This window comes from Wyeomyia smithii, chromosome 3, assembly GCF_029784165.1.
Source record: "Wyeomyia smithii strain HCP4-BCI-WySm-NY-G18 chromosome 3, ASM2978416v1, whole genome shotgun sequence".
In the NCBI taxonomy this organism is placed as follows: Eukaryota; Metazoa; Arthropoda; class Insecta; order Diptera; family Culicidae; genus Wyeomyia; species Wyeomyia smithii.
In genome coordinates this window covers 21,441,799-21,468,500 of record NC_073696.1, presented here as the reverse complement: position 1 = coordinate 21,468,500, position 26,702 = coordinate 21,441,799, and the positions used below count along the sequence as shown (strand labels likewise).

Here is a 26,702-nt window from a genome sequence, read left to right as displayed (position 1 = left end):
AACATCTACATCCTCAACTTTCTCAAAATTGTACAAGTTCCAGGAATTCCTTTGAGAAACATTTTCCCACATTGCATCTTTTACGTTCATTTTCGTTTACTTTATTCATCTGGATTATGTTTTGGATCATCAGTTGGATGCCTGCTGTAGTCAACGTTGCCAGTAAGCCAGATAAATCTGGATTTTGCCAGATTTCTGTTTGCGCGCCAGACAAACAGATAAACCTCAGAATATGTCAGATATTTGAAAATGAGACAGATTTTTGCCAGATTTAATCCGCGTCGTCTCGCAAAAAGGTCATCATTGCGAGATGGGCCGTGGTGGCCTTTACCTACCTACATCCGGCGAGCAAAAAAAAACTGAAGAACTGTCATAATTGTTACAGATTTCTATTCGTATTGGTACGTAACGAAAGATTATAATAATGAACGAAAATCAATCGTACAAACAAGCGCTGTAAATAGTACGAAATATTAGTGAGCTTACGCAATAACATATACTGTACTGCATCAAATTTCGAACATTTAAGCTGTGATGTAACTTCTTGCACTGAAAAATCAACGAAAATGAATTTTCTCATCGATCTCAAAGGTTTAGCATTTAGGCTATTTTATTGTTGTTGCAATTAAATGTTATTTATATAGGTTTAAACACGTTTTGTTCATGAATTTAGAAATCGGCTTTGAATCAAATGCCGAACACTTCAACGTAATCGTTATGAGATAGATAGGCCAACCGTGCTGACCGACACTTTTTTCAACGCCTGCTGATTTCCCGAAAGTGGTCCTACAATAAATAACTATACATCACTGGGTAAAGGACATTCCAAGGAACAAAATGGTATATAATAACCTGAGAGAAATTGGCGCCAGCTGGCTTTGTTTTTATGCTCACGAACCAGGCAAGAAATGTCATTGAGAACCGGTAGGCCTGATGAAATGAAATATGGAGAGTATCGTAGTCGATGTAAATTAGTCCAGCATTTATTTTTTCAAGATATTTTGAAATAAATATTTCTGAAAGATAAATGTATAGTTTATTTTTAATTTACAAGTAAATATGAACTTTCACTATGTAATCAATATTTACTGTATTCCTATTTATTATTTGAAATTGACGGTGAAGTTAATATCTCTTCATATATATTGTAAAATATGTTGGAGTTTTCTTTAGTAAAATAATATATAACCATTTCCTAACATGATGTAAAAATTGTAATAAGCCCAAAGCAAGAACAATAATAATAATGACACCCCCAGTATAGATGTAAAACTCACATAGGCGGGATGTTACTAGGCAATAATGGCACAGTTGATATCGGAAACAATCCTTGAAGGCACTGCTTAAAAGCACTTGCATCAACCACCCAAAAACAATAACACATTGCTGGTGCCTGTCACTGTGAAATTAAAGTTCTTTTGGATTCGCAACATTTATTTGCCTGAAGAGCATTGCGCGGAAGCGACACATCGACTGGATTGGTTATTATTTTGAGCTGGTTAACATGCGTTGCATACCTTCAATGCATTTGTCCGTTTCCAACCGCCTCTCACGTCGCTGAATTCTATCCACCGCGTTGAAAAAAATGGATCAATTGAATGTCGATGAAAAACCTAAATTAATCCACCTAGCGGTCAGACCCAGCCTTTCTCATTCAAACTTTTATTTGTTAAAATAGATTTACATTAACGTTTCAACCCAATAAATGTATATTAACTCTTTAGGTTCTGAAATATTGATGTTGTAATCTATACATATAAAAATGCAAGTCGGTCTGTCTGTCTGATCCATATAGGTTCGAAAACTGCCGAACCGATCGACGTGAAAATTTGTATGTAGGGGTTTTTGGTGCTGATAAAGGTTCCTATGATAGTTTGAGACCCCTCCCTCTTCTGACAAATGAAACATAAATTTCTGCACAACTTAAGAACTAATCGAGTAAATGGAACCAAATTTAGCATGTGAATGTTTTTAGGGGTAACAAATATGTCCATAATGGTTCGACACCCCTCCATCTTTTAGAAAGGAGGGGTTCCGTACGAATGATACACAAATTTCTGCACATCTCGAGATCCAGAATGATGCAAGGAGCTAACAATTGACGTCAGGCACCATTTAAATTTGCTAAATGGCAACTTCTAGGAAACAGTCGAAAATGACCGAATAATACTCAATATGGATATTTCAGTAATCGAGATGATGCATAGAAACCAAACATTGACCCTGGACACCCTTTTGAATTTAAAGACAACCACTTTTAGATTCTGTTAACCTGTGTTGTTCATCAATTAACTCTCAGCTAGCCCGCTCATCTAATAATAATATTGATCAAATCGGTTGTGTAGTTTCTGAGATAATGAAGTTTCGTGATTTTCACATTTCGGTACATTACGGACGAAGTTACAGTTCGATTACAGTAAAATTCAATAGGGTGTTATGAGGCAGCTAGACTTTTAGTTTTACACTAATTTTGTAGAAATCGGGTCAGCCATCTCTGAGAAAAGTGAGTAAGTCCAAGTAGTCTTCGGAATAAGTTCCTTTTCATAGCTGGATTTCACATTTTTAAACATAACAGGCAAAGTAATAGTCCGATTGCAAAACAAATCAATAGGGTCTTATGGGGCAACTAGACCTTCCATTTGACACTAATTTTATGAGAATCGGTCCAGCCATCTCTGAGAAACATGAGTGAGATTAAACAGTCTTCAAGACACGTTTCTTTTCATAACTTTTGAACCACAAGTTCAATCTTCATAAAATTCAAAATTTAAGGGCATTTCAGGTAGCCCGTTCCTTTGAAACTAATTTTGTTCAAATCGGCAGTGTAGTTTTTGAGATAATGATATTTCATGATTTTTACATTTTGATACATAACTTCTAAACTAAAAATCCGATCACAATGAAATTTAATAGGGTCTTATGGGGAACCAAGACCTTTCATTTGCAATTAATTTCATGAAAATCGGTGCAGCTATCTCTGAGAAAAGTGAGTGAGAATAAAAATATGCACATACACACACACATACACACACACATACATACAGAAAATGCTCAGCTCGTCGAGCTGAGTCGAGTGATATATGCCATTCGGCCCTTTGGAGCACTTTTATACTTTCGGTTTTGCAAGTGATTGCTATACCTTTCTAGGAGAAAGGCAAAAATGTAGACAAATCCCATTGTATTCAACCTTTATTCACAGAAGGTTATCAAGACTACTAAATCTTAATTGCACGGACGGAAACTGAATCCATGAATCTACTATCGCTACATCAAAACATTATTTAATATTCAACCGATATGACAATCATCTCAAGTTTGAACATATTTTTGAATAATATCATCATCAAAACGAGAGACAGGTGCGCCTGCTGACTTGATTGAAACTATTGTGAGATATTTTTCTCGCACAGAAACGAAAACGAAGTAGACGAAAACATAATCGAACTGTCATTGAGCTGGCGCCTCTCTCTCAGATAATAACCATTCTTTTTGTTACGCTAGCTATAATGATTCAATTTTTATTGTAAAAGTGTTCGAAGTTTGAGACTGTTCGACGGTTGACGCAAAACGGTACATTCTACGAAATCAAAAATAACAGAACACGAAAATTTCGCTCGAGTAAATACTCGTGCTTTCGTTTTTGTGCTCGTTGTTATCCACGTTCGTACGAAAGTGCATTCGTGAATTGTGCAAATTATGCGTAATATTGCAATTCTCTTCGATAACTTGCAATACGAATGTTCTATACAATCAACAAAAGTGCTGTACAATCTACGAATTTCATGTTTACGAAATGTGCGTGCAGAGAATAACGAAAAAATATTTTCAGTGTGTTATTCCGGGTTTTTGAGAAGGCTTGTCACAGCGAACTAAATTGACACAGATTTTTTACCAATTTTGATTGAGTTAAGCTTTATAAAGCGTCTAGATAGTGACAGATGCTATGTATTTTCGAGATGCTTTTCTTGACTTCAAATGTTAAATGCTCACTCTTCGATATCGCATTGAAATATGTGCAAAGGTTCCATTATAATGATCCAAAATTCTATTGGTTACAGTTTTGCGATTTGGTAAATTTGTAAATATTGAACGCAATAATCCGTTAGATTACAGATCACATATATTAAGAATTAAAGAATTATCAAGAAATGTCTAGAATGCACACCGCCAAGCCTAAAACTTGGAGGTTGGAGTTGTGGATACTGGACTGCCCAATTTGTTGTGCTGTATTAACAAAAAACTTTTATTCTCGATTTCGCTCTTGATAAATCATGTGTAGTGAAAAACCCGTCGATAAATTTCCCATACAAGCTATCAATTCTGAGAACGTATTTATTGCTAGGTTGCGATGACAAAGTATCGGAATCATTTTGATTTGTCAGCTAAATAATAACAACAACTACTGGAATGTTTTTCATGCGACTTTCGTTGTTTATGTTTTATCCTCCCTCCAGGTTTCATTTCCCCAAAGTTTGTCTGAGCCTATATACGATTGATAATAAATTATAATCCCAATTATTGTAAGGCACTCAGCATAAGCCTGTTAACTTGTTTGTTTTACGTTTCGTCACCCCTGGCACTTGAAGGCTACGCTCGTGCCTTTCATATTGCACCAATTACTCACCTGTATTGCACTAACTATCAGCAGGGCCCACGGTATCGTCCAGGGACAACATTGGCACAGTTTGACCAGCACGGATTTGGCATTTTTGCGCTTTCTTCGCGCCCGGTTCGTCCTAACAAACTTATCTACTAATTTGGCATCACAATGAGGATCTCTTCCGTTTTTCCTGGCACATTTGCTTCTGTCTGTCACTTTTTCACTACCATCACTACCACCACCTGTTTTGCTGTTGTTGTTCTTCGCTCGCTTATCTTTGACGCCAATTTTCGTTCCACTTATCGAATAGATTCGACCTGTTGTTGTTGTGGATGTTGGCTTCCGGAAAAGCCGATCGCCTTCGAAACTCGACTCACTTTCACTGTCCTTTGGGATGAATGGCGCCGTGAGGTCTTCCGGTTGCTGAGGGTTGTCATCGTTAGGCGTCCCCGCCGTCGGGGATCGTTCGTTCTCGGTCCAAGCTTCACAGCGGTTCGATGTGCCATCACTGTTGACTGCTCCTGTTGGAACTACTCGCGCGGATTTGGATTTTGCCTCCATAGTAGCTGGACCGGGAATAGGTCATATCTCTTCAAATAGAACGCAATTCTATTCGCTGAATGTTATCTTATCTGCTGACTACCAGCGTGAACTTCGATTGCTGCTGCCATCGACAACGAAGTCGCCTGGCAGTCTTTCGTGGCAGCCTTCTTCGATAGCGCAATCAGCGGCGATCTCAGTGCCATTGAATAATGGGTCGGTTAATGGATGGCAGTGACAGTAAGCGCGTTTCGTTTGTGGCCCTTAGTATTGCTACTTAGTGGAAACGGTGAACTTGTCGGGGTGACACATAGGGACATACAAAGCCATTCCGCGCCATTGAGGTTAATTAATCCCGGTAATTTGTTCTTTTGTTCGATTGATGCTGCTCCGCTGATGATTCGACAGATTTCGACGAGCTGAAATCACGTTCACCTGCGTTCCGATGAATGAATGATGAAAAGCTTCCTCGTGAAGTCTTCGTCACCCATGAGAAAGAGGAGGAAGGAAGGAAGTTCGCGTGAAGTTTGGTGCCCTTGTGCGATAGGTGATTTACTATCAGGGTAATTCGCTGTTTCAGCAATTTACGAAACACTGATAACCTGTACTTTTCTCCGCCTCGGGCTGACTAGTCATCAAAGCTGCGGTAATAATGTGCATCATTTGCTCGCTTAGGTGTGAAGATTGTAGCACGATTGATGGCACAGGAGCAGTGGTACAGCTGGAAGTAAAGTTGAGAAAAAAATATGTTAGCGGATGAAATAAGTTATTTGTTATTAGCCCGAGCGTTACGCAAATATGGCATCCGCTCTTTTTTCGTTCGACTTTCGGATTTATTCTGCTAATTAAGGATTCGGTTGTTCGCAAAAATACAATGGGCTGGTTATTAGAGTGCTAATTATCTCCATCAGGACAGAATTGATGAATTAATCTCTTGCATCATTTTTTATTGCTCCGTCACATATCACACATCTAACTGGGAAGGTTGCCGTGCATGATCAAACTTAGCTTAGCGTCATTTAGGATCGCGAATTCACCGACAAAAAACGGTCTTGTGTTTTACCAATCACTCGCGTGCACTGCGAAACAGGTAATGCGTGACAAAAATGTCATGATCTCTCGCGAGATGACGAGCAGCACCGGAGGCTGAAGGTAGAAACGCAAGCTAGAAGCATGGGAAACAAACTGTTGATCTGTTGATTCACTGGCTTGTGTCAACTAAGTTCCAACGGCATTAGGGCAGTGCAAGCGGCCGTAGTTCGAGGACATTTATGGTACTGAACGCACAAAGTTGTCGCTAAGTAATGGGAAAAAATGTATCTTCGGTGTAAACCCTTAAAGGTTGGTAAACTTCATCTGATGGACCCTTTTGTATAAGAAGGTCGTCACATAATATGGTATTTACCTTTTTTATGTTCACCGATTCTTTGTGTTTATTTATTGATTCGAAGCATGAAATAGGCGTTTTATTCTTCCGTCAAAACCCATGAATTAACGTTTTGTTCACAAAAGTGAATGACACTAAACGTTCTTTATTGTTAGAGTTGCTGATATATAAATCACTCGAAGGCCCAGTAGTTTTTTAGCTCACCTTGTGTTTATTTCAGCAAAAACCCGCACAAAAATTAATACTTTTGTTTCCACCTTCTCGGAAATTAATGAGTATTTGCTGATATGTTGGGTACCACAACATGGCGCATTTTCCTTAAATCAATCATAGCAGTAAGTTATAGATATTTAATTGGAAATAAGTTACAGATATTTGATTAAATATCATTTTCTTAATGTATTTTTTTAAAGTGATGAATAGAATCTATTTCTGACTAGGTCATGCAGATCAACTTTCATCCTTATGTTTGATTTTGTAAATTTTTGTGAACAAGTTTTATCGAGGTCAACTTTAGGGTAAATATTGGACCGCTACAAATATGTTTCCGTGCACACATCTTCCCTACAACGCATAGAAAGTGCTTCGAAGAAAAAAAAAAACTCCCGCTTCCACTACCGCATTTTTAGAACATTTATTACACATTCATTCAGCAGCTCCAGCGCTGCTAATAGGAAATATCATCCCGGCCTGTCAGTAACAGATATCGGCATCGTCATTAAAACACACCCATAACGGCGCTGCTCCGCTGGTTAAACATTAAGCGGGGTAAAAAAAGACGCCCGCACTCAATTACTACTTGCTGCTAATAGTAAACTCCCGCCACTCGCGCAGCCAGCGCACGGTAGTCAGTAACGGGTAAAAATTGTGAAAATGCGTGAAAATGCGTGAAAAGCAAAATTGACAGCTCGTATGGAGTGTGCGTGAGTTCATTTTAGAATTAATAATGTATTCCATTCCTCTGCTTTTACAGACTTTCGCATATCGAGAACCGAGTAGGCTGTCGTTAATCGGCCATGAACTCTGGTGGAGCAGAGTTCACTGGCATTGGCATTTGATTTGATTATTGTATATCGGTAGCAAGTTAACCTTCACCTGTCTTCACTCCGCCCTCCCCCCACAGCCACGGAGAGTTTTGGCACATCGATTCGCTACGAATATACGGAGTTTAGAGCACCGGAACTGTTTCGCTACCTGTTTTGCTATCTTGGGGAGTGAACAATAAGTGCAATCCGCTGGCGGCTGTGTTTGGTAGTTCGATGGACAACAACACAACCTTGACAAATCGGATTTCTAAAATGTGCAATCAGCTGTCCTAAATGTGTTGGTTAACTCGATTAAATCGGTTTCTTATCGCAGAAGAGTGTCAAATATTGCCGAAGTATGTGAACCGGTTTGGAGAATCGAGTCGTTTTAATAACGTTGTGGTAGGCGTGCTCGCAAAGTTTCAATCGTATTTGTTTATGATAATGATGAAACTCTTGTTATTGTTTGTTTCCTTGTAGCGAAGGGTAATTAAAAATTGACTTATTATAACGTTACATTGATTATATTTTTTATTTGCAGTGTTTTGCTGGAGAGGTCTCACCATTTTTCATTTGCGTTATTATCATTTTCTTGTGCATGCTTTTAACTGATAGTAGCTAGGACAAATACTAGAAGACATTCAAAATTTTCCCGCTTTCATCACTAGTGTAAAATAGCCAGCATCTTCATCAGATCATAACTTATATACTGCAACAAATTAAAAGTACGTATGGACACAAAATGGACCAGTTCAAGAAGTTTTTGGTCAACGACCTAGGGGTTTTGGTAATGAGAGATCCTACTGGATCAGCTAGAACCCCGCTACTTCCATATCGTTGCGCGTTTGGAACTTTCATATAAAATATATGTAATAGTGTTGATATGTCACCGTTTGCGGCAGAACACACAAAAATAAATTTTTAATAAATATAACTAAACAATTAATTCATCACAAAACATCCCTTTATAAAAAAGGAGTGGAGGCACCGATCGGGAGGAACACCTAGCATGACGGGAAATGAGAGCAGTGAATGAGAAAACGACATGACCACGACCAGAACGACTTCTTACTGCGATAATCGTCTTCTTTTGCTTCCGACGGTGGCAAGGCCCGCTGTCCAAATACATTCATGAAAAAAACGTCAAACGAGTACTCGCCACCACGACGATTTTTCTTTGAACGTATTTTGAGATTTTTGACAACAGAATCTGAAAAAAAGTAGTAATAAATGAGCCATAAACTTCTCCCAAACGAATGATAGTGTGTCAATTGACCGTCTGTTCTTTGTGCGAGAGACAACGGGCGTTCTACAGGGTGTTCAAGAAGTTCAAATACACTTTGAAAAATGGCTACTTCCTTTTCTCCTTTGTGCTGTATGATGAGCTTAAGACGTTTTTCAAAAAAGTCGTACACGACACGTATTATGTCCATCGACATCTCGTCCCAGACCTCTTTAAACTGGTCCATAGTGCTCACTTTATGTTCGCTCAGATTGGCCAGCATACATGAAAGTACGACCATACATGAAAGTCCAAGATATTATGGTTAGGGGAGCTGGGAAGCCGCAAAGTCTTATCGAGAAAATCACTTAAATTCTCGCGACACCACGCATGGACGATGTGCGCCGTGTGGGCCGGTGCGCGCGGTCCTGTCGAAAGACATAATGATTCTTCTTGTAGAGGTACCGATGTGCCGGGGCCACAACCTTTTCCAGAACCTTGGACGTTTTTCTCGATAAAACCAGTAAAAGCTCCCCCCGCCTGGATTTTGGTAACACTTAATGTTTATGTAGGACTGGGAGAAACTTGCAAACGTCGGTGTCCACAGCTGATCATTTTGGAAATTGTGTGGCTGTTGCAAACCAAAGAGCTTATCATCAGAAAACACAAACTCCTAACCTGCGTGCGAATTCAAAAGGGGACAAATCGGAGTTCTGCAACTCGCTCAATAATGCCTCTTACAAAGTACTCTCGCAGATCCTGTTCCGTCGTCTAACATCCTGAACTAGGAGGTTAGTAAGCCAGTACTAAGCGGGCTTTATGGGAGCCTGCAATACTGCGGATCAGACCTGGTAAATCCGATGGATCTCACAGAAATATCTGGAATACAACGTTCTACACATTGCATCTTTATTGACTTCAAGGCAGCCTACGATACAGTTGACCGGGAGCAGCGACTCCATACAAATGCTGGCCAAGCAAAAAAATGTCTTCAAATCATGGAAAATACATGGTTTTCATATAATTTTGGGACGCTGAGTCCGAATTTGATGTTATTTTTGAATGAAAATGTGTATTTTTGACGTTGGGGGAATTTTCATGTTTTTATATATATTATATGATGAAAATTTTATTTCGGTTTCAATTTTTTCGAAAGCGAAATGCATGAAGGTTGAAAGACTTTCATATGCCATAAAAAATATTATTAAGTTATTAAGATAATAAAAAAATATCAATTGAAAAATATGCTTCGTGATGAAAATTACTTATGGTTTGGTTTTTTCAAAGTGACTATATTACATTGCGTCTTTTTATCGCATTCTTCTTTTTATTCACTTACACCTTCACCTTTATTTTCGTGTTCATTTTTAATACAGTTTTAATATCTTCAAGGAGAGTTTTCAAAATGCAGTTTCTAACGTCAAAATAATAATTCACTATTTGTTCTGTAGAAATTAGCAGGCGATTGATTATGTCATGGTTTGTGTTTACAACAGTCTTGTCCACTTACTCATCTTTGTGCATTTATCAACACATAAATTGCATCACATCAGTTTTTTAGTAGGCATTGTGACGAGCAAGAAAAAAAGCACAACCTTATTGAGCGATGCCTTTGCGCTAGAGTTTGCAATCCCGGGAACGATTGCCCGGGAAATAGCTTTTCCCGGGATCCCCGGATCCCGGGAACGGAAATATTGATTCCCGGGATCCCGGTATTCCCGAGTTCCGCGAAAAATTTTGTTAGATTGACTATAATTGCTTATAGAATATTGCAATAAAATTAAATACGTCAAACTGATGCGACCTGGAATAAATCATTTAATAAAACTCAAAGTCAGTATAGTATTTCAACGTAAAAATCATCTTTGCATGTTAATTAGAAAGCATTCAAATGCACTAAGACTGACTCATTTTAAGTCGTATTGAACTGATTATTTAGTATTCCATCGTTTTCTTCCGGATTGTCTCGATCACAGAAAACCACCGAACGGCGAAATAACAAAATAAAGTAGTTAATTAGGTAACTAAAATTCTTCCTCGGAATCTTACCTTCTAGTCATGATATAATAATGATATAATAACTCCAAAAGGGTTTGGAATGTTTTACTGTCAATGAAAACTAGATTTGAGACGCAGTTTATCAGAAAAAAATCACACTATGCCAACCTATTTGACCATTACCGACAAAATTATAGACTAAAAATTGATTTTAAAAAGGGGTGCTCCACAAAATACTCTATTTTTCCGTGTCCAACGTACAGATAGGACATCGCAGTATTCAGCAATTGTTTTTCTTTTGAACTTTTTCACAACTTTGCTGAAGGAAGCAACCTGGTATATTGAAAATTAGAAAAAAAAATTTTTTTTATCTCACTGTTAGGTGGATTGATCGAAAAACCAAAAACGCCAAAAGTAAGGCCATATTCCATGAAACAATTTTGCTGAAGACATGGAGTATATAAAATCAAATTTTCACAGTCAAATCTGAAGCGATTAGAAGTTTTCAAATTTAGATCACTGTGCACAGTGGGATTTTCAAATAAATCTTTTCACCTAATGCTAATGTCTTGAAATATAATACTTGGAATGTTTAGAAACTTTTTTGAAGTTATTTCATAAAATGGTGGTTGGAAAACGTGCTTTACTACAAGTATTTCGTCGTTTTTATATCACTTTTTTGAACTTTACGACCTTCAAAAGGGCATTACTCAAAAATGTACCGTACGATCAGTTTTCTCTTCAGCAAACTGAAAGAATTGGACACCAGTTTTCAATCAAGTGTAGCAAAAACTTTTATCGGTGATTTGAATTTTTTTATTCTAGAAATCGAACATAAGCGGTGATTCAGCAGACTTGAGCAAAGTTTTACAGAAGGAAATAACATTTTTGAGCTTAACGGAAAACTATCAGCGGCTCTGAAGTGATTGTTTGACGAGATGAAGACCCTTAATTCTCCTCTTCTGCAAATATATGCTACAGAAAATCGATCACGAATTTTTTATGTTAACTTGAATATGTTTTGTATTTTATTTGTATTTTTGTTTTTCATGCGAATTGAGAATGAGATTTTAAACAATTTTTTGTTACCTTTTACTGATGAACTTCATTTAAAATCTCATTTTGCTAAAAAATTTGTCCATTCCCGGTTCCCGGGAATTCCTGGAAAATGCGATTTTTCATTCCCGTTTCCCGGGGAATCGATTTCCGGGAAAATTGCAAACCATACTTTGCGCGTAGGGAGTGTGGAATATAACTACACACATGAGTAGGCGAGCCAAAGATGCGTGCTGTTGAGTAAATTTACTGTGTCTGGGCTAAATTTATCAAAGACCTGCACCGTGATAGTAAAAAAACTCAGTGAGCATAGCACAGTGAGTATAGCGCAGAGCCCTACGTGAACGCTACAGGAACGGTTATTAGGGAAACAGCCAGAAAAGTTTTCCCAGCTAGAATTTTCATCATAGTGTCCTTATCATTGAGCAATAAATGTGCGCTATCTACATTTCATCAGTTGCGATTGAGAAAGTCTCTCTGTGGGAGCTTTATGCGCTTACTCTTTACAATACAAGCTTTCAGATGTTGCGTATTTTGCTTTCTTCACACAGTGTGCATTTGCTTTTAGCGCGCGAATATGCTTCAGTGTTCTGTGCAAATTATATGAGCCTCTTTGTTACCCACGATGAGTATGCCAAGACTGGTTTACACGATTGCTTTTACGTGTGACTGGTATGATACAAACTAAAAATATGATTTTGGTACTCAGTGCTAGTGATACGAAACATAAACAATGATAAGTTTTTGATACTGCGTTGAATATTGGAATATTGCTGGGTAAAACATGTTAATATGAAAACAGTGTGATTAATCATACTCGTATTCCGTTTATTAACCCCGAGTAGGACGGTCCAATATAACCTAACTTAATGATCGAGACGATCATTGGTCAGAAATGGCTGAGTTGTAGTGTTATTTTCCCTTCTTTTGGTAGTTTATATACGATTCCACCATTCCGACTATATTTCCTTCAGTGCGTGAAATTCCGTTCGAGTCTACCACAATGAGTTTTATAACAACACGTTTAGTGAAATTCTTTTGACTTTACAACAGATACTACATTAAGGCATTGAAAGAGTCTACGAGAGTCGAAAAAATCCCAATGTGATGGATGTTGAGACCACTCAAGAATTATGATAGAATATTGAAAAGATATGGGAAGAGTTTTTATGTTGACCTTAGTCTTGAAGAGCATGGAAAGAGTACAGGAGACTGAAAAAAAAATTTAAAAGAATCTATAATGAGGTGGTTTGTTAATTCATAACCAGAATAGGTAAAACGCGAAGCAAACCTTGGTGTGCTACGCGCTACGCTTAGCGCTACGATCCTACTGACACTAACAGTCTATCCCGAGCCGAGACTCGAACCTACGACAACTAGCTTGTTGAGACCAGCAGGGTGAACCAGAGTATTTAGTTTTATTGAAATAGAAGTGTCAATGAATGAAAAGCGATCTATGATTTTTACGATGATGAAACGAGAGTTTATCATTAAACTATTTTGAATGCCAGTGATGAGGATTTTTGTAAGTTAGTAATAAAGATATGTATAATAAACTGTCATTGTACAGTAAGAAGTAGTATAACTACATCGACACAGAAGCAGAAAAAAGGAAATAAACCATCCAATGAAAAATCTAGAAATCAGAGAGAGTCTAAAATTGTTTAGAAAGATCATAAAAATAATCTATGAATAACCAAAACGTAGTCATTGAACAGACTGAAAAATCTGGAAGAGAAGAGTACATAAAATAACATTGGGAATCAATAAACAGCGATAAGATAAGCGAGGCCAACAATCAGAAGAGTTATTGAAATTAATGTGTCATTAAAAGAAATCCGTAGATTGACAAGCAAAAAATGACGAAATGCTTAGACGGAGGTGAACTGTTAGAAACTGTTTTTTACCAGGGGTGTACAAAGCGCTTAATTTTTAAAATAAAGTAATACTAGAACGTAAATAATGTAACATTACCAGGCGATAAATGTTTATATTACCTAAAAAACCCGCTGACAGTAAGAATGGTAACTAGAAGTAATGGGAACACATATTTAAAGTGTTTAACAGGGCCTAAAAACATTAAACCTTATTAGAAAGTTACTAGTTAAAAATTAAAAATAAATTAAAGTATAGAGAAAATATTAGAATTGTATTCAGGTCATTATTTTCTTGTATCAAAATCTGCAATTCAGACATGAATTTAGTAAATCATAGCATTAGGAAAAATCCACGTTTGTATTTTATTGCATCAAAATATCAGGATTCAGAACCGAGTTTTATAAGAAACAGTCTTTAAAGGGTTAGTGTTTGAAAAGTGTTAAAAGACGCTTAGAGGAATAAACTTTTGACTTAGTTCATCAAATTCACTAGCAAACCATTCCATATTTGTCTGCTCCCAGTTTAAGGAACGATAAATTCAAACTCATTTTTGTTACAGATTTTCAATACCCTTAAGTGAAAAATCATCTCGTTTTTTAATTTTTAACTCTGGCGCGCTTGTCGCACCTTAATAGTCGAAACTGGGGCTGAATAATTTTTTAAAATTTGAATATTTTATAATTTCTTTGTACCTTGATTTTAAAGCTTATCGATTGTTATCTAAATTTAAGATGTTTCTGCACGTTAAGTTGTTAGAAAGTAAGGGCATAAAAACTTAATGTTTTACTCCGGATTCAACCGTTCTCGCACAAACAATCAATCATTGGTACCTTATTAGTGGTTCGAAGTAGTGTACTCCAATAATGCGCACTGCATATCGCGATAGATTGCTCACACTTTTCTGTTTAACTTAATTTAGCACCTCGTTAATCACACTACATAACCATGACGGAAACAGACATCGAAACCTTTTTGGTGGTGGCCTCTGGCCTTCGAAGTTTTGCTGCGGTGCGGTGAGGAGGAGCATCGACAATCGGGGCAGTAAATTTCACACGCAATGAACGACCCAATTTGTTACTTTTGGAACCGCAAAGTAATTGGAAATAGCATGGACAAATAAGCACATAGTATACTATCACATACCGGATACCGGCGAACCGAAGGAATACATTTCACGGAACACAGCGTTGTCTGCGATTATATGTGGGTACCGTTCAACTGAAATCCATCGAGCTGGCGGCAGCGCCCGGGCCGATAGCGAAAAATAAGATCGCGCGGCGCACTGGAAACGTGTGGGTTTTCTGCGAAACCAGAAAGCCGCCCAAATGCTTTGCTTGCTATCTTCGCTCTGCCGCAACAAACGGAGACACAAAAGTAAAACCAATCCACGCTGGCGGCCCGTAGGAAACCTCCTGACTAGAACGCGGCACAATCAAGACTGAAATAATACCGCTTAGTAGATTTGTGTTGTTTAATCACACCCAACGGCGAGGGGCTTCTGTTTTCCTACGTATTCCGTCAGTTTCTAGTATACACACTGTCGAAGTGCTCCGCCGCTATGCGAGTTGCTCAGTTCGAACTGTCGTCGCTCACTCTCTCCCCCATCTCTCTATTTCTTCCATCCCGCTCTCTGTTACTGTGTTTTTGGTGGAACAGCTGAAACATCAGCTGATGGTTGAGTTTTCCACACACAGACATGCGGTTTTTTCGGGTAGGGAAATCGGACACGAAACGGTCTGATGGAAACGCACGGTCTCCGACTTCAGTCTCCCACGAAATACCAATAATCAAATAAACAAATCACCTTCTCTTGAACGATTTCTCGAGGTTGAAGTCGTTTCGGTGTGAAACCTGTGGTTTGTATATTTGACCTTGTGTTTCAACAGTTTTTGTGGAAAATTTATACTCCATCGTGTATCATTTCACCTAGGTATGAAACTGTTTCATACTTCATTATTCTCTATCGAACAAAACAGCTAGATAATGCAGAACTCCTGGTAGCTTTATGGTATATGTTCAGCTTACTAATTCCAAACAAAAGTAGGTAATTCTCTTACCAAAAGTTTAGTATCTAATATATTACAAAACTCTTATCAAAATCTCCTCATCAACGCTAAGAGGGGATGAAATATGGTTGAACATACATTTCTATACGAGCAGATAAAATATTCATCGTTCAACTTTGAAACTTATTTTTTTCAAAATCTTCCATTCTGCAAGACTTAGAATATTGTTCTTGTAACATTTTTGCTGGATATCGATAAAAGCCCGTCAAGTGCTGAGAACTCTCACGTTCACGACAATCATAAGCTAATATTTTCGCTCGTATGAATATCAGCATTGCGTGCGCTGTGATGTTCATAATACTTTTCGTCTTTATATCCGTGCATTAAATTTCAAACATGTAATTAGAACAACAATTACGGAAGCTTCTCTGAATATCACTATTCAGATAATAACAGCCTTAATAACTGTTTTCTTTTAATGTATATTAAACTTGTTTTTCATTGGACATTGTAAATAAAAAATGGTCAACTTGCACGATGATTAAAATAGTAGGAAGATGGTATCCAAGAGACGACCGCATGGTTGACGTAGGTCTCCTATAGTTTTATCACTATCAGCAACGATCTAATATTAACTACACGAGTTATATGATTTTGAGGCAGTGAAAAATACTTTGAAAATGCGTTCTTAATATTTTTCTCAATATATCATGAGTTTCAATGTTATTCACAAAGAAAAAAAAGATTTTCATCATTTCGCCAAATTCATGATAATTTTTTTCATGACCGTGATAAATTCGAAACGGCACTGTAGTCCGGACATGTTCAGCAATGCGGTGCAGTGCGGTCCACCAGTTTCCTCTGTTAGCTCAATTGCTATGGAAGGCTGCGATAGAATGAGTGGGAGTTCAAGCAAAAACTATACAAACATTGATATTTCAAATCACCGCCTGCTGCGCTACGATTTGACGTAACACTGCTTGCTGCTGCTCGATCTAGTTTCCAGTAAATCATACTCTTGCTACAGTGATTGGAAAGACAATGAAGACTAAATTTCGGCATGCTAGCTTTTATGCATGACTACTGCGAGTTATACTTCCAGTAGACGTGTCGTTAGGCACTCGAGCGAGCAAAACAACGAAAGATCGTTTGCTGTCTGCTCGTTTGTATATTGTCTCGGCTCGGGAGAGATTGTTATTGTCAGTAGGATCGTAGCGCTAGCCCCGCAATCGTCCTGTGTACTTAACAGTTGGCTGCGAAGTCTCTGTATGAAAAAAAGAAGGTCAAGTTCCGAATTGGAATGTAGCACCAAGGCTTTGCTTTTATATCTCAACTAACCGAATCTTTTTGTTACAAGAACTCAACCGTACAAAAATTTCTGATCGATTGGTGCCAAAAACTCGAGAATCTGATAAGAAATAACTAAAATACAAGCACCCAAACCCTGCCAATTTTTTTCGCGGTTGCATTGCTAGATTTTTCATTTGCGTCCCTAAATTCCAGATAGACCATAGTCCTACTTCAAAAACCTGTACACGATTCATTTCAAAGATGTGCTCTTCAGTTGTGAAAATGGCATCGAACAACGCGTCACAATTTTGCTCGCTCATTCCGAAAATCCGAAATTTCCGTACGCCAAGTCAAGAGAATTGTTGAATGTGGTCAAATCAACTATCACCAATGAAATAAAAGTATTTAGAGAATGCCTGTCGAAAGCCAGAAATCGAAAACCGAAGGCCGCATAAACGAAAATGAAAGTGACCAGCTGTTTGTCAGTGAGATAAAGAGTGACATTCATATCGCGACCGAAATCATCATGCGGAAGAAGTATGTGCCTGAAGTGCCACCAGAATAACGTCCATTGCCTTTCCTCAAGCAACACAGTTATTTCGTTTTTGATGGAAGGAGTCAAACGAAAGGTCCGGCAATTTGGATTCGCTGAATACAATACTGTGAAAATGATTTCTCTTAGTTTGTCATGCTGGACCACAAATTAGCAAAGGTGGACAACAGCTTTCGCGTTAAATCTCTTAGGTTACATCACTTTTGTAAACATCTGAACATTGTCGAATTTTGTTCCTTTTATTAGGTACGTTATTAAGTTCTCGTTATTTGTCAGTAGATGGTGCCAGTAGCAGGGTTGATATTTGTTGACACTCTTGAGTGAAAGTGATAAAAAGCATCCATAAACGTTATTTTTTTACAATCCTTTCAGAGTTCTCCCTTCCCGCTTTTTGCATGGAAGTGAACTGTCAAAACACCTCATTATATTTCATGCAGGGGCTAGAAGCAACGATAATAGATAGACAGGTTAGGAGAAAGAAGGAGTTTGATTGTCTTGGTAACGAAAACATAGTAAACAAACCTGATGCTAGAAGCTTCTACGTCACAACGTCAAAAGTTTCATCACAACTTACTAGTAGATTTTGAATAAACAGAATTTTAGGCAACAAATACTACTTTTGAGATGAGATTTTTTTCCTCGTTATTTTGGAAATTGGCTTATTAACAAGAGGTGAAGAGGAAAAATAATTTCGGTAAAACCCGGGTTATTCACAACATCAAGAGATTTACTTTTAAATTTCCATCTGAAATTTAACATACATTAAAACTTTTTTATTTTCTCCTAAAATCAAGTCGATTTGGTTTACAGAAAACAGTGCTTGAAAGGCAGAACGCAGTTTATTATCTACGAGACATTGCGCAACTGAGCAGACGTCTTTCATTGAATTTCGAAGGGTCTCTCTATTCTACTAGATTGAAAATCTGACTATCTTCATCTGTGTTTGAATTTTGCAATTGCTGTATTTTCGAGTCTCTTTCTCTGAGCTAAAGTAAACAGACATGAAAGCAAAAATCGATATGAAAAATTCCAAATTTTCAATTGTAAATTTAGGATGGTACTTCAAAATTCAAAAATGAAGGATCAGTTTACCTGTCTGGGGTGCTTAGTAAATAAGCTTCTTGTCACCAAGGGAATTCGCACTGTTTTCAGTGCTGCGTTCGACAGATTTTTATGACAATTCAATTGCGTATCTTCAGCATCTTCTACAATGTTAACTACCAAGCTTTTGTTTTTTCATCGTTGCGATTGTTGTATTCAGTGTCCAATACTGGTGAATGTGAAGTCAGCGTATCGTCACTTTTTTGTGTTTCTGGGTATTAAAACTCAGTTATTGATTTCGCCTGTGCTTTACGTTTAGCTGGCTAACTTTTATCATGCGGATCTCTTTCAGATAGCGTATCAATGGAATCGATGAAATTTTTTTGACAGCAAGATCAGAGTTTTTAAAATGATTATTACCTTACCATTCTTAACAAGACACGGTCGATTACCGATAAAATACCGCTCCTTGAAGTCCTCTGGTATCAAATGCTGGAGACACACAAACTTTGCATCAGCCGACAACGGAGACCAACAAAATTAAGCTTATTTTGCTTTTGCTTTTTTTTTTGCTTTTTTTTTTTTTGAATGCTCACTAGAGGGATTCATGTCGATCTCGTAAACAAATACCCAGCCGTAAAAATACTCACCTCCATTGACGAGTAATGGAAGATACGCAGTTTACGGCTCGGTATTCGTATACGAGCTCGATGTGAAGACCCCTACTGATTGTTTGTCTTTCCGTATCTTGTATGACGATATTGGTACTGTTTTTACTGAGCAAAAAGGCATTTCAAGACCTATGCACTTTGTCATCTCCACAGAAATGAATGCACTTTAATTTTCAAAACAAACTTTGTGGCGTAATATCCCCGAGCGCTTTGATCGGATTTTATGTTGGGCGTGTACATACAGGAAGCATGCAACATTTTTACCAATACGACGGTAGGTATCTGCCTAACCTCTGCTCTATTAATATTGGGCTAGAAGTAGCTGTCAGATTACATATAAAGCGAGCGTAACAAGAACCGCCGCCATGCTGAACCAACCAATGGTTCCTTGACGTATCTTTTCACGCGCAATCACGAGTAGGGGAGATTGGTAACCGTGGTTACATTTTCATATTTCTGAGTTTGTTTATTTATGTTTCGGGTTCTTTCGCTAATTTTGTTGCGATTTTTTATTGAATATACCGTTATTGTAACGCTTATCGTGTGATGTTGTAAAAGATGAAGTGCATTATTCCGTTCTGTGATAGTAACATGCATTTTGCATGAAGTTATTGCGGAGTTATAACACACAGGTGAATAGTACAGCTTGTATCACATGTAAGCCTTACTGATAGATTGATAATTAAGATTTCCAACTGATCACAAAAGAAATCGTCGTTGGTGTCGAATTCTCTCCATTTCCGGACTGTCAAATCTGTCTGCTGTTGGGAGCAAAACAAGCCCAAGGATTTGTTCTCGCCACTTCTGCGAACAAGATTTTTATCCAAAGAAAGGCAAGCGTAAGTAATTGCCGCGTGCAATTCCGAGTTTGATGGTTGCAGGCATCACCGAGTTGGATATGCTCGATGACGAAAACATCACCGGTGCGAATACCGGTAATAGTTTTTTATTACGGTATCCAAATCTTAGTTTAAAGTTAATTTAATTTAATAATATTCTATAATTTCCAACATCACAATAGAGGGTCAATCTCCCTTAATTAATGTAAACAAACGACGCCATATAGTGTTACGGTAAAATCACTTCTCTTCAGGCCCCTGATTTCATGCGATGGAAACTAGACAACAAAATCGAAGATTGTCAAGGCATCGGTTAGTGTCAGTGAAAAAGTGTTTCGGTGAGGTTCATTTTGGTTGAGTGGACTGTTTGTTTTTCTTTTTCGCTTTGAAGTGAAGATCATTTGGTTGGATTTGACGTCAAATTTTATTCCGTAACCGTGAACGATGCGCGCGATCTATTTCATCTGAGTATAACAGCACGTTACTAGGACGAAAATCTAGTGTATCTGAGAGAGTGCTACGATCATTGGAAGTGAAAATTGAAAATGATTGGCTGTAATTTTCGAAGAATTTTGCTGAGGGAAATGACTTTTATCAGCACTGATCACAATCGACCGATTATTTTTGTTACAAGAACTTAACCGTACAAATATTCCTGATCAATTGACGCCAAAACTCGCGAATCATCAGATCATCATCAGAGAAATAACTGAAGTACATGCACTCAAACACTGATCACTTTTTCTATGGTTAAATTGTAAGATTTTCAATTTGCTCGCCTAACTTCCAGATAGACCGTAACTGTTAAGTTGTGTCTGTGCCGTTTGTCGTCCGTGCTTGTTTGAGATTGATTACATGCGTTCTTACGGACGCATTCACACCGGAGTGCCGTGCCGAGATCGGGCAGCGCCGAGTTACCGCCGTGCGAGAGGAAAAATATCGTTGCCGACGATATTTTGTGTTGCCTGAAGAGTGCACGGAAGACACTAGGGTAGATACGTGTATGTTGTAGTGACATATTACGCGCGGAGTGCGGTATGAAAAAAAGTCGAAGACGTTCTTTCACCTACACACATCCACATTTCTCAGCCAGAGCACGGCGCACAGTGCGTTGAATGTATGGGAACGCGGGACAAAAATCAAGCAGCCATTCTAGTTTATTTTTCAATTGGAGTGACACAAAAAATGTTTAGTACCGATGAGAGCTACTATTTGCACAATTGACGAATGTCAAACTCGTCATCGCAAAAATGTCTCAAACGCCATTTTTTTTGTACAGAAGCACAGCCGTGTCCGTGTCCTATTCGGGACTTTAATGCATTCACACTGCGTCGTGTACGAACCGTGCCTGCGCCGCGCTCTGGCTGAGAAATGTTGATGTGTGTATGTGAAAGAACGTCTTTCTCTTTTTTTCATACCGCAGCTCACTCCGCGCGAAATATGTCACTACAACATACACGCATCCACCCGAGTGCCTTCCGTGCACTCTCCGGACAACACAAAGTATCGTCGGCAACGATAGTTTTTCTCTCACACGGCGGCAGCACGACGGCAACTCAACGCTGCCCCGGTCCGGGCACGGCGCGTCGGTGTGAATGCGTTTATAAGAACGCATGCAATCAATCTCAAACGAGCCCGGACGATACACGGAACAGCCACGGCCCGGTCCCGGAACGAAAGCAGTGGGAATAGCCCTAAAAAAAACCGGAGAGAACACGAAAACGGCTCGGAACCAACCAATGGCAATGGAAATAGCGCTTCCCTCGTTCGCTCGTAAGCAGTATGTAACACCTCATGTGAGGTTCTCATTGCTACCGCTAGCACACAGTGGAGAATCCTCCATTCAAGCTATTTCTCGTTCTTTTCGCTTTCACAAGCACAATTTTTCGAGCAGTGCTGCAGTGCAACGCTGCGTAGTCCTACGTCAAAAACCTGTACACCACTCATTTAATGTGTGTGCATAATGCTTACTGTTTGATTTTGATATTTGTTTTTCACTGGTTAAAATGACATTGAACAACGCGTCACAACTTTGCTCACTCATCCCGAAAATACGAAATTTCCTCTAGCCAAGTCAGGGGAATTGTTGAATGTGGCCAAACCAAACGTTCACCAATCAAATGAAAGTTTTCAGAGAATTTCCTATAAATTAATTGCACGCGAAAAAAAATTCAGCACCTTAGTCTTGAATTCCTGGTCAAACTCGAGCCGTAACGAGCATTGACATAATTTTGCATGTGAAAAATCGATATCATGAGGATTATAGGTATAATATTCTAGAATGTTTCATCAAATTTCACTCCATCTTACACCGTCAATACTGTAAAAAATTAGTTTATTTTATTAGGTGCGCAATTCAGTTCTTCGACCGGTATCGACCTCAATTGATGCAATTAAGCCGAGTACTGCGCGAAAAATGGCCACAGAACGAGCAGAGGTACGAAAAAGTGATTCTACCGCATGGCAACGCTCGGCCTCATACTGCCAAAGTTGTTAAAACGTAAACGTAGAAATACTCAACTGAAAGTCCTACCTCATCTGCCATGTTCCCCAGCTGTCCGATCGTTCTGATGTGATATTTACCAAATCAAGTCAAAACTCGGGATTCGAAAATAGGAGTCAATATTCGAATGATTAGAGGTATAAAAATTAGATGTAGAAAGTTATAGATTAAAAGTCAAAAAGCCGAAGCTCGATAGTTTCGGTAAACAGTTTGACAGTATAAATTAACTAGATGAAAATCGATAGTCGAAAGGGCAATGACAGATACAAACGAAATAAAAGAAAATGAGGGAACATAGTTAAATGACGTAGCTTGTTTTTCGATTTCCATAAAAAAAAAATCCTATGTCGATTTACAAGCAAAATTTAGGCACAACTAAGTATCGAAATGATACGGGGAGACTGGCAACAAGGCCAACTAAGTGTTGTGCGCGTTTTGCCTCAACGTAAAATTATAGTGATTAAGGCTGTTTCCCGCGGAATAATAATGAATCAATTGGTGAAACCGCAAAGTTCCGGATCCCCTGATATATAGAAAAGTGAAGTAGAGCATCAACGGACCGCTCTGGACAGAATAAGTATCGTTATATTTTCGAAGTGTTTGTTTTTTTTTTTTTGAGGATCACTTGAACCAGCCACAAAACCCATCGACCAAGAAGTGAAATTTGATACGCTCGCAGCGCCACCGCCGTTTGGTGGCGGGTAAACGAATTAGCTGCCATGGAAAAGTTGGACACATTCGAATCTGTACACTAACAGCGAGGAATTTCTTTAAGAAGTTGGTAAGGTCGTTCTAAACTGTATTAAACACATCAATTAATATTGAATACGAGCCACTAAGGTAAATTAGTCTGGAAGTGTGAATACAATGCACAGTGGTCCAGAAAGACAATTTAGGCGGACATGAGCTTTTCGATGCAATTTTAAGGTTTAAGAACGTAGAAAGGTCGTGAATATCTTTTGTTGGTAAAAAGTAACAAGCATTTCTATTTTCAAAATACGCCATTTTCAAAAATCGAAAACTCCTGTGGTCGCACTTGTAAAAAATATTTTACGATACCATTTTAAAGAGCAAATATTGATTTTTACTATATGCAAAAACTGGATACATGTTATTTTTTTAATTGGAATAAACTGAATTTTAAACTTTTCTGTTTTCCAGTTAAAATGAATGACAATTTAGGCGGACATGAGCTTTTCGATGCCATTTTGAGGTTTTAGAGACATAGTTGCGTCTGAGAAGTTGTTTGTTATAGTTGGGACCTTATTTTGGTATCAACGTAGAATAGGGTGGTCCCAAAATCAACGAATTAGAAAAAGTAACTTTTTCATTTGAAGAGATAGTTATACGCGTCCTTTGACAAAGTTGTAGCAGAAGAAATTCTAAGCAACTTTGCTGGGATTTTTTTTTCTATCTCTAAATTTGAGCGATTTAGAGACATTTTACCGATATTTTCTAGGGTAGTGACCAAAAAAACAATTTATTTATTTGGTGTGGGAAACTTTGAGCCAAATGGTGAAAAAAATAGCCGGTTCAGTTTAAAAACAAAGAATCATTCATGTTTTTATTAAACAAAACTAAGTATTTGATCAACTAGCCGCAGAACAAAATTCATGGCATTCAATGAGATTTCAGATACCATTATGTTTTTATAATGAAATCATGCTTGTCATGGTGTTTGTGGTGCTATCTTATCGTTTGTCGCTTACTAACGATGAATTACTCTCGAACCGTAAATACGTCTAAATTCGTAAGTTAAGTGCAAAAACAAAGGCGCACGCTAACGATTCTTGATTTTTCTCACGTGTATGTACATGTTCTAACGTGTAGCCAACAAGTGAGCACTCCAAGCTGCCAATTTTTTTTTCGATGTTTCAAAATGACGTATTTTGAAAATAGAAATGCTTGTAACTTTTCACCAACAAAAGATAATCACGACATTTTTACACGAAAAGTTGCGTCTTTTGAAGATCTAAAACTTTTTTGAAGACAGCATTGCTGAGAAATTTGAACTGAAAAAAAAGAGCGGAAAAACTGTTTTTTTGGGCACCACCCTAAAAAATTGGTAAAATGTCTCTAAATCGCTCAAATTTAGAGATACAAAAAAATTTTTCAGCAAAGTTGCTTAGAATTTCTTCTGCTACAACTTTGTCAAAGGACGCGTATAACTATCTCTTCAAATGAAAAAGTTACTTTTTCTAATTCGTTGATTTTGGGACCACACTATTTTACGTTGATACCAAAATGAGGTACCAACTATAACAAACAACTTCTCAGAAGCAACTATGTCTCTAAAACCACAAAATGGCATCGAAAAGCTAATGTCCGCCTAAATTGCCAATCATTTTAACTGGAAAACAGAAGAGTTTAAAATTCAGTTTATTCCAAATAAAAAAATAACATGTATCCAGTTTTTGCATATAGTAAAAATCAATGTTTGCTCTTTAAAATGGTATCGTAAAATATGTTTTACAAGTGCGACCACAGGAGTTATCGATTTTTGAAAATGGCGTATTTTGAAAATAGAAATGCTTGTTACTTTTTACCAGCAAAAGATATTCATGACCTGTTTACGTTAAAAGTTGCGTTTTTTGAAGGTCTAAAACTTTCTCGAAGACAGCATTGCTGAAAAATTCGAACTGAAAAAAATAGAGCGAAAAAACTATTTTTTTGGCACCACAAATAGTATTGATTCCGAATTGCGATTAAAAATCTCAATCTTTTTTCATATCTTATAGCTGAAATAGTTAAAACAAAACGAAAACTTAAACAATCTTGTAGAGTATGCTTCATTCATTTGCAGTTTTGGGTGATTTGTAAATCAAAAAATCTTTGATAACAAAAAATTCTATTCTCTGCGGCTAAAGATTTAGCACAATGCGTTTTCATTATTGCTGGAAAATAAGGATGTTTTCTTTTCTTTCTCTCCATTCCATCCACAATCATCGTATGCTCCGGCTATAAATATTCCACGCGGACACACTTCTAATTTATCAGTTCAGTTTTTTCACTGGCTGCTAGAAATCTACCGCAATCCCGTCCAGCAGAACCGACACCGGCGAATTCGGGTGCGTGACTTGGATGCATACGATCGTTAAGCAGCGGTGCTAGACATTAGTCATCCACTTATTATTGGAAGGTTTGATGTCATGCAGTCTCGTAGCGCCAACTTATCGAGTTTAGCATAGGATGTCGTTACTATTTCCTAATAGTTTCTTGTTCACTTTACTCTATACTAACTGATTTTTAACAAGCTTGGAATTGCTGTTTACACCGTACAACTGTCGTGTTTGCTTAGAATAAATAATGAATTCGCAACTGTATTGTTTAAACTAACTCTGTCACGACTCCCATCATATCGCTACTCGGGAACTAGTTTAAAGCTGTCATCCGAGAATTCCTCACTCTAACTTACGACTCCATCGGGAATCTACGTTACGATGTTTCGAATTTCTGCGGTTCCGAAGTGTGTAATCGACGGAATGATCATCCAACCACCGCTCGAATCGATCGCTGCTGCATTTGTCACTTCTGCGGTGCTCCAAGCGGCTATTTTTCAAGTTTTGTAATCTCGCGGAACCGCACAATCCGTACCCGCCGCTAGTAGGTGCAAGTGCATTGGCTAAAAATATCCCCAGGCCGCAGTCGCAGTCGGTTCGCAGTCAGACCAGACAGTGTGAATTTGCATTTTTTTGCTTCCCCCCCAAACAGTCGACAGCAGTCGATGCAATCCAGATTGTGGTTTGGCAGCGCCGCACTGCGCCGCGTCGTGGGTTTAAATAGGGATTTCGCAGCCGCCGTCGGTTAAGTGATCTCTTAATGAGGCGCTTGGCTAAAAAATAAGAGGCAATTCAGCCGTTTAAGCGTTCTTTGGAAAAGAAATTCGAATGGAATGGTGGCCATCCAGTGACACATGGGTGCGTGACATCGCGCGAGCGATGCTGTTTTGGACAGAAAATGCAATCGAGTGCTCCTACGCCTCTTTGGGTCAGTGGGCGATTAATATTCAATTGTCGGAATGTGTTTAAGTCATTTGCTGCGACTTAAGTAAGCGAGTAGAACAATCAAAAATTGAATGCAGATCGTAAATTTT

General features: G+C 38.2%; 1 protein-coding gene and 1 long non-coding RNA gene across 5 annotated transcripts in view; one reads left to right on the top strand and one right to left on the bottom strand.

The window, feature by feature from the left end:
- The window catches only part of LOC129731975 (protein rhomboid), a 47,390-nt gene that overhangs the window by 9,923 nt on the left and 10,765 nt on the right, over positions 1-26,702 (bottom strand). For 2 of the 4 annotated variants that reach the window (XM_055692409.1, XM_055692410.1), the window contains exon 2: positions 4,625-5,861. In XM_055692409.1, the coding sequence (XP_055548384.1) occupies positions 4,625-5,161 (537 nt within the window). In that variant the 5' untranslated portion in view covers positions 5,162-5,861. Of the gene's footprint in view, positions 1-4,624; positions 5,862-14,536; positions 15,189-26,702 lie in introns of those variants that run through there. The other 2 variants (XM_055692407.1, XM_055692408.1) reach the window with 2 other exon arrangements.
- Positions 7,240-8,328, top strand: LOC129731976 (uncharacterized). The gene is made up of 3 exons (XR_008729131.1): positions 7,240-7,437; positions 7,501-8,038; positions 8,094-8,328. It is a non-coding gene; the product is annotated as an uncharacterized LOC129731976 (long non-coding RNA).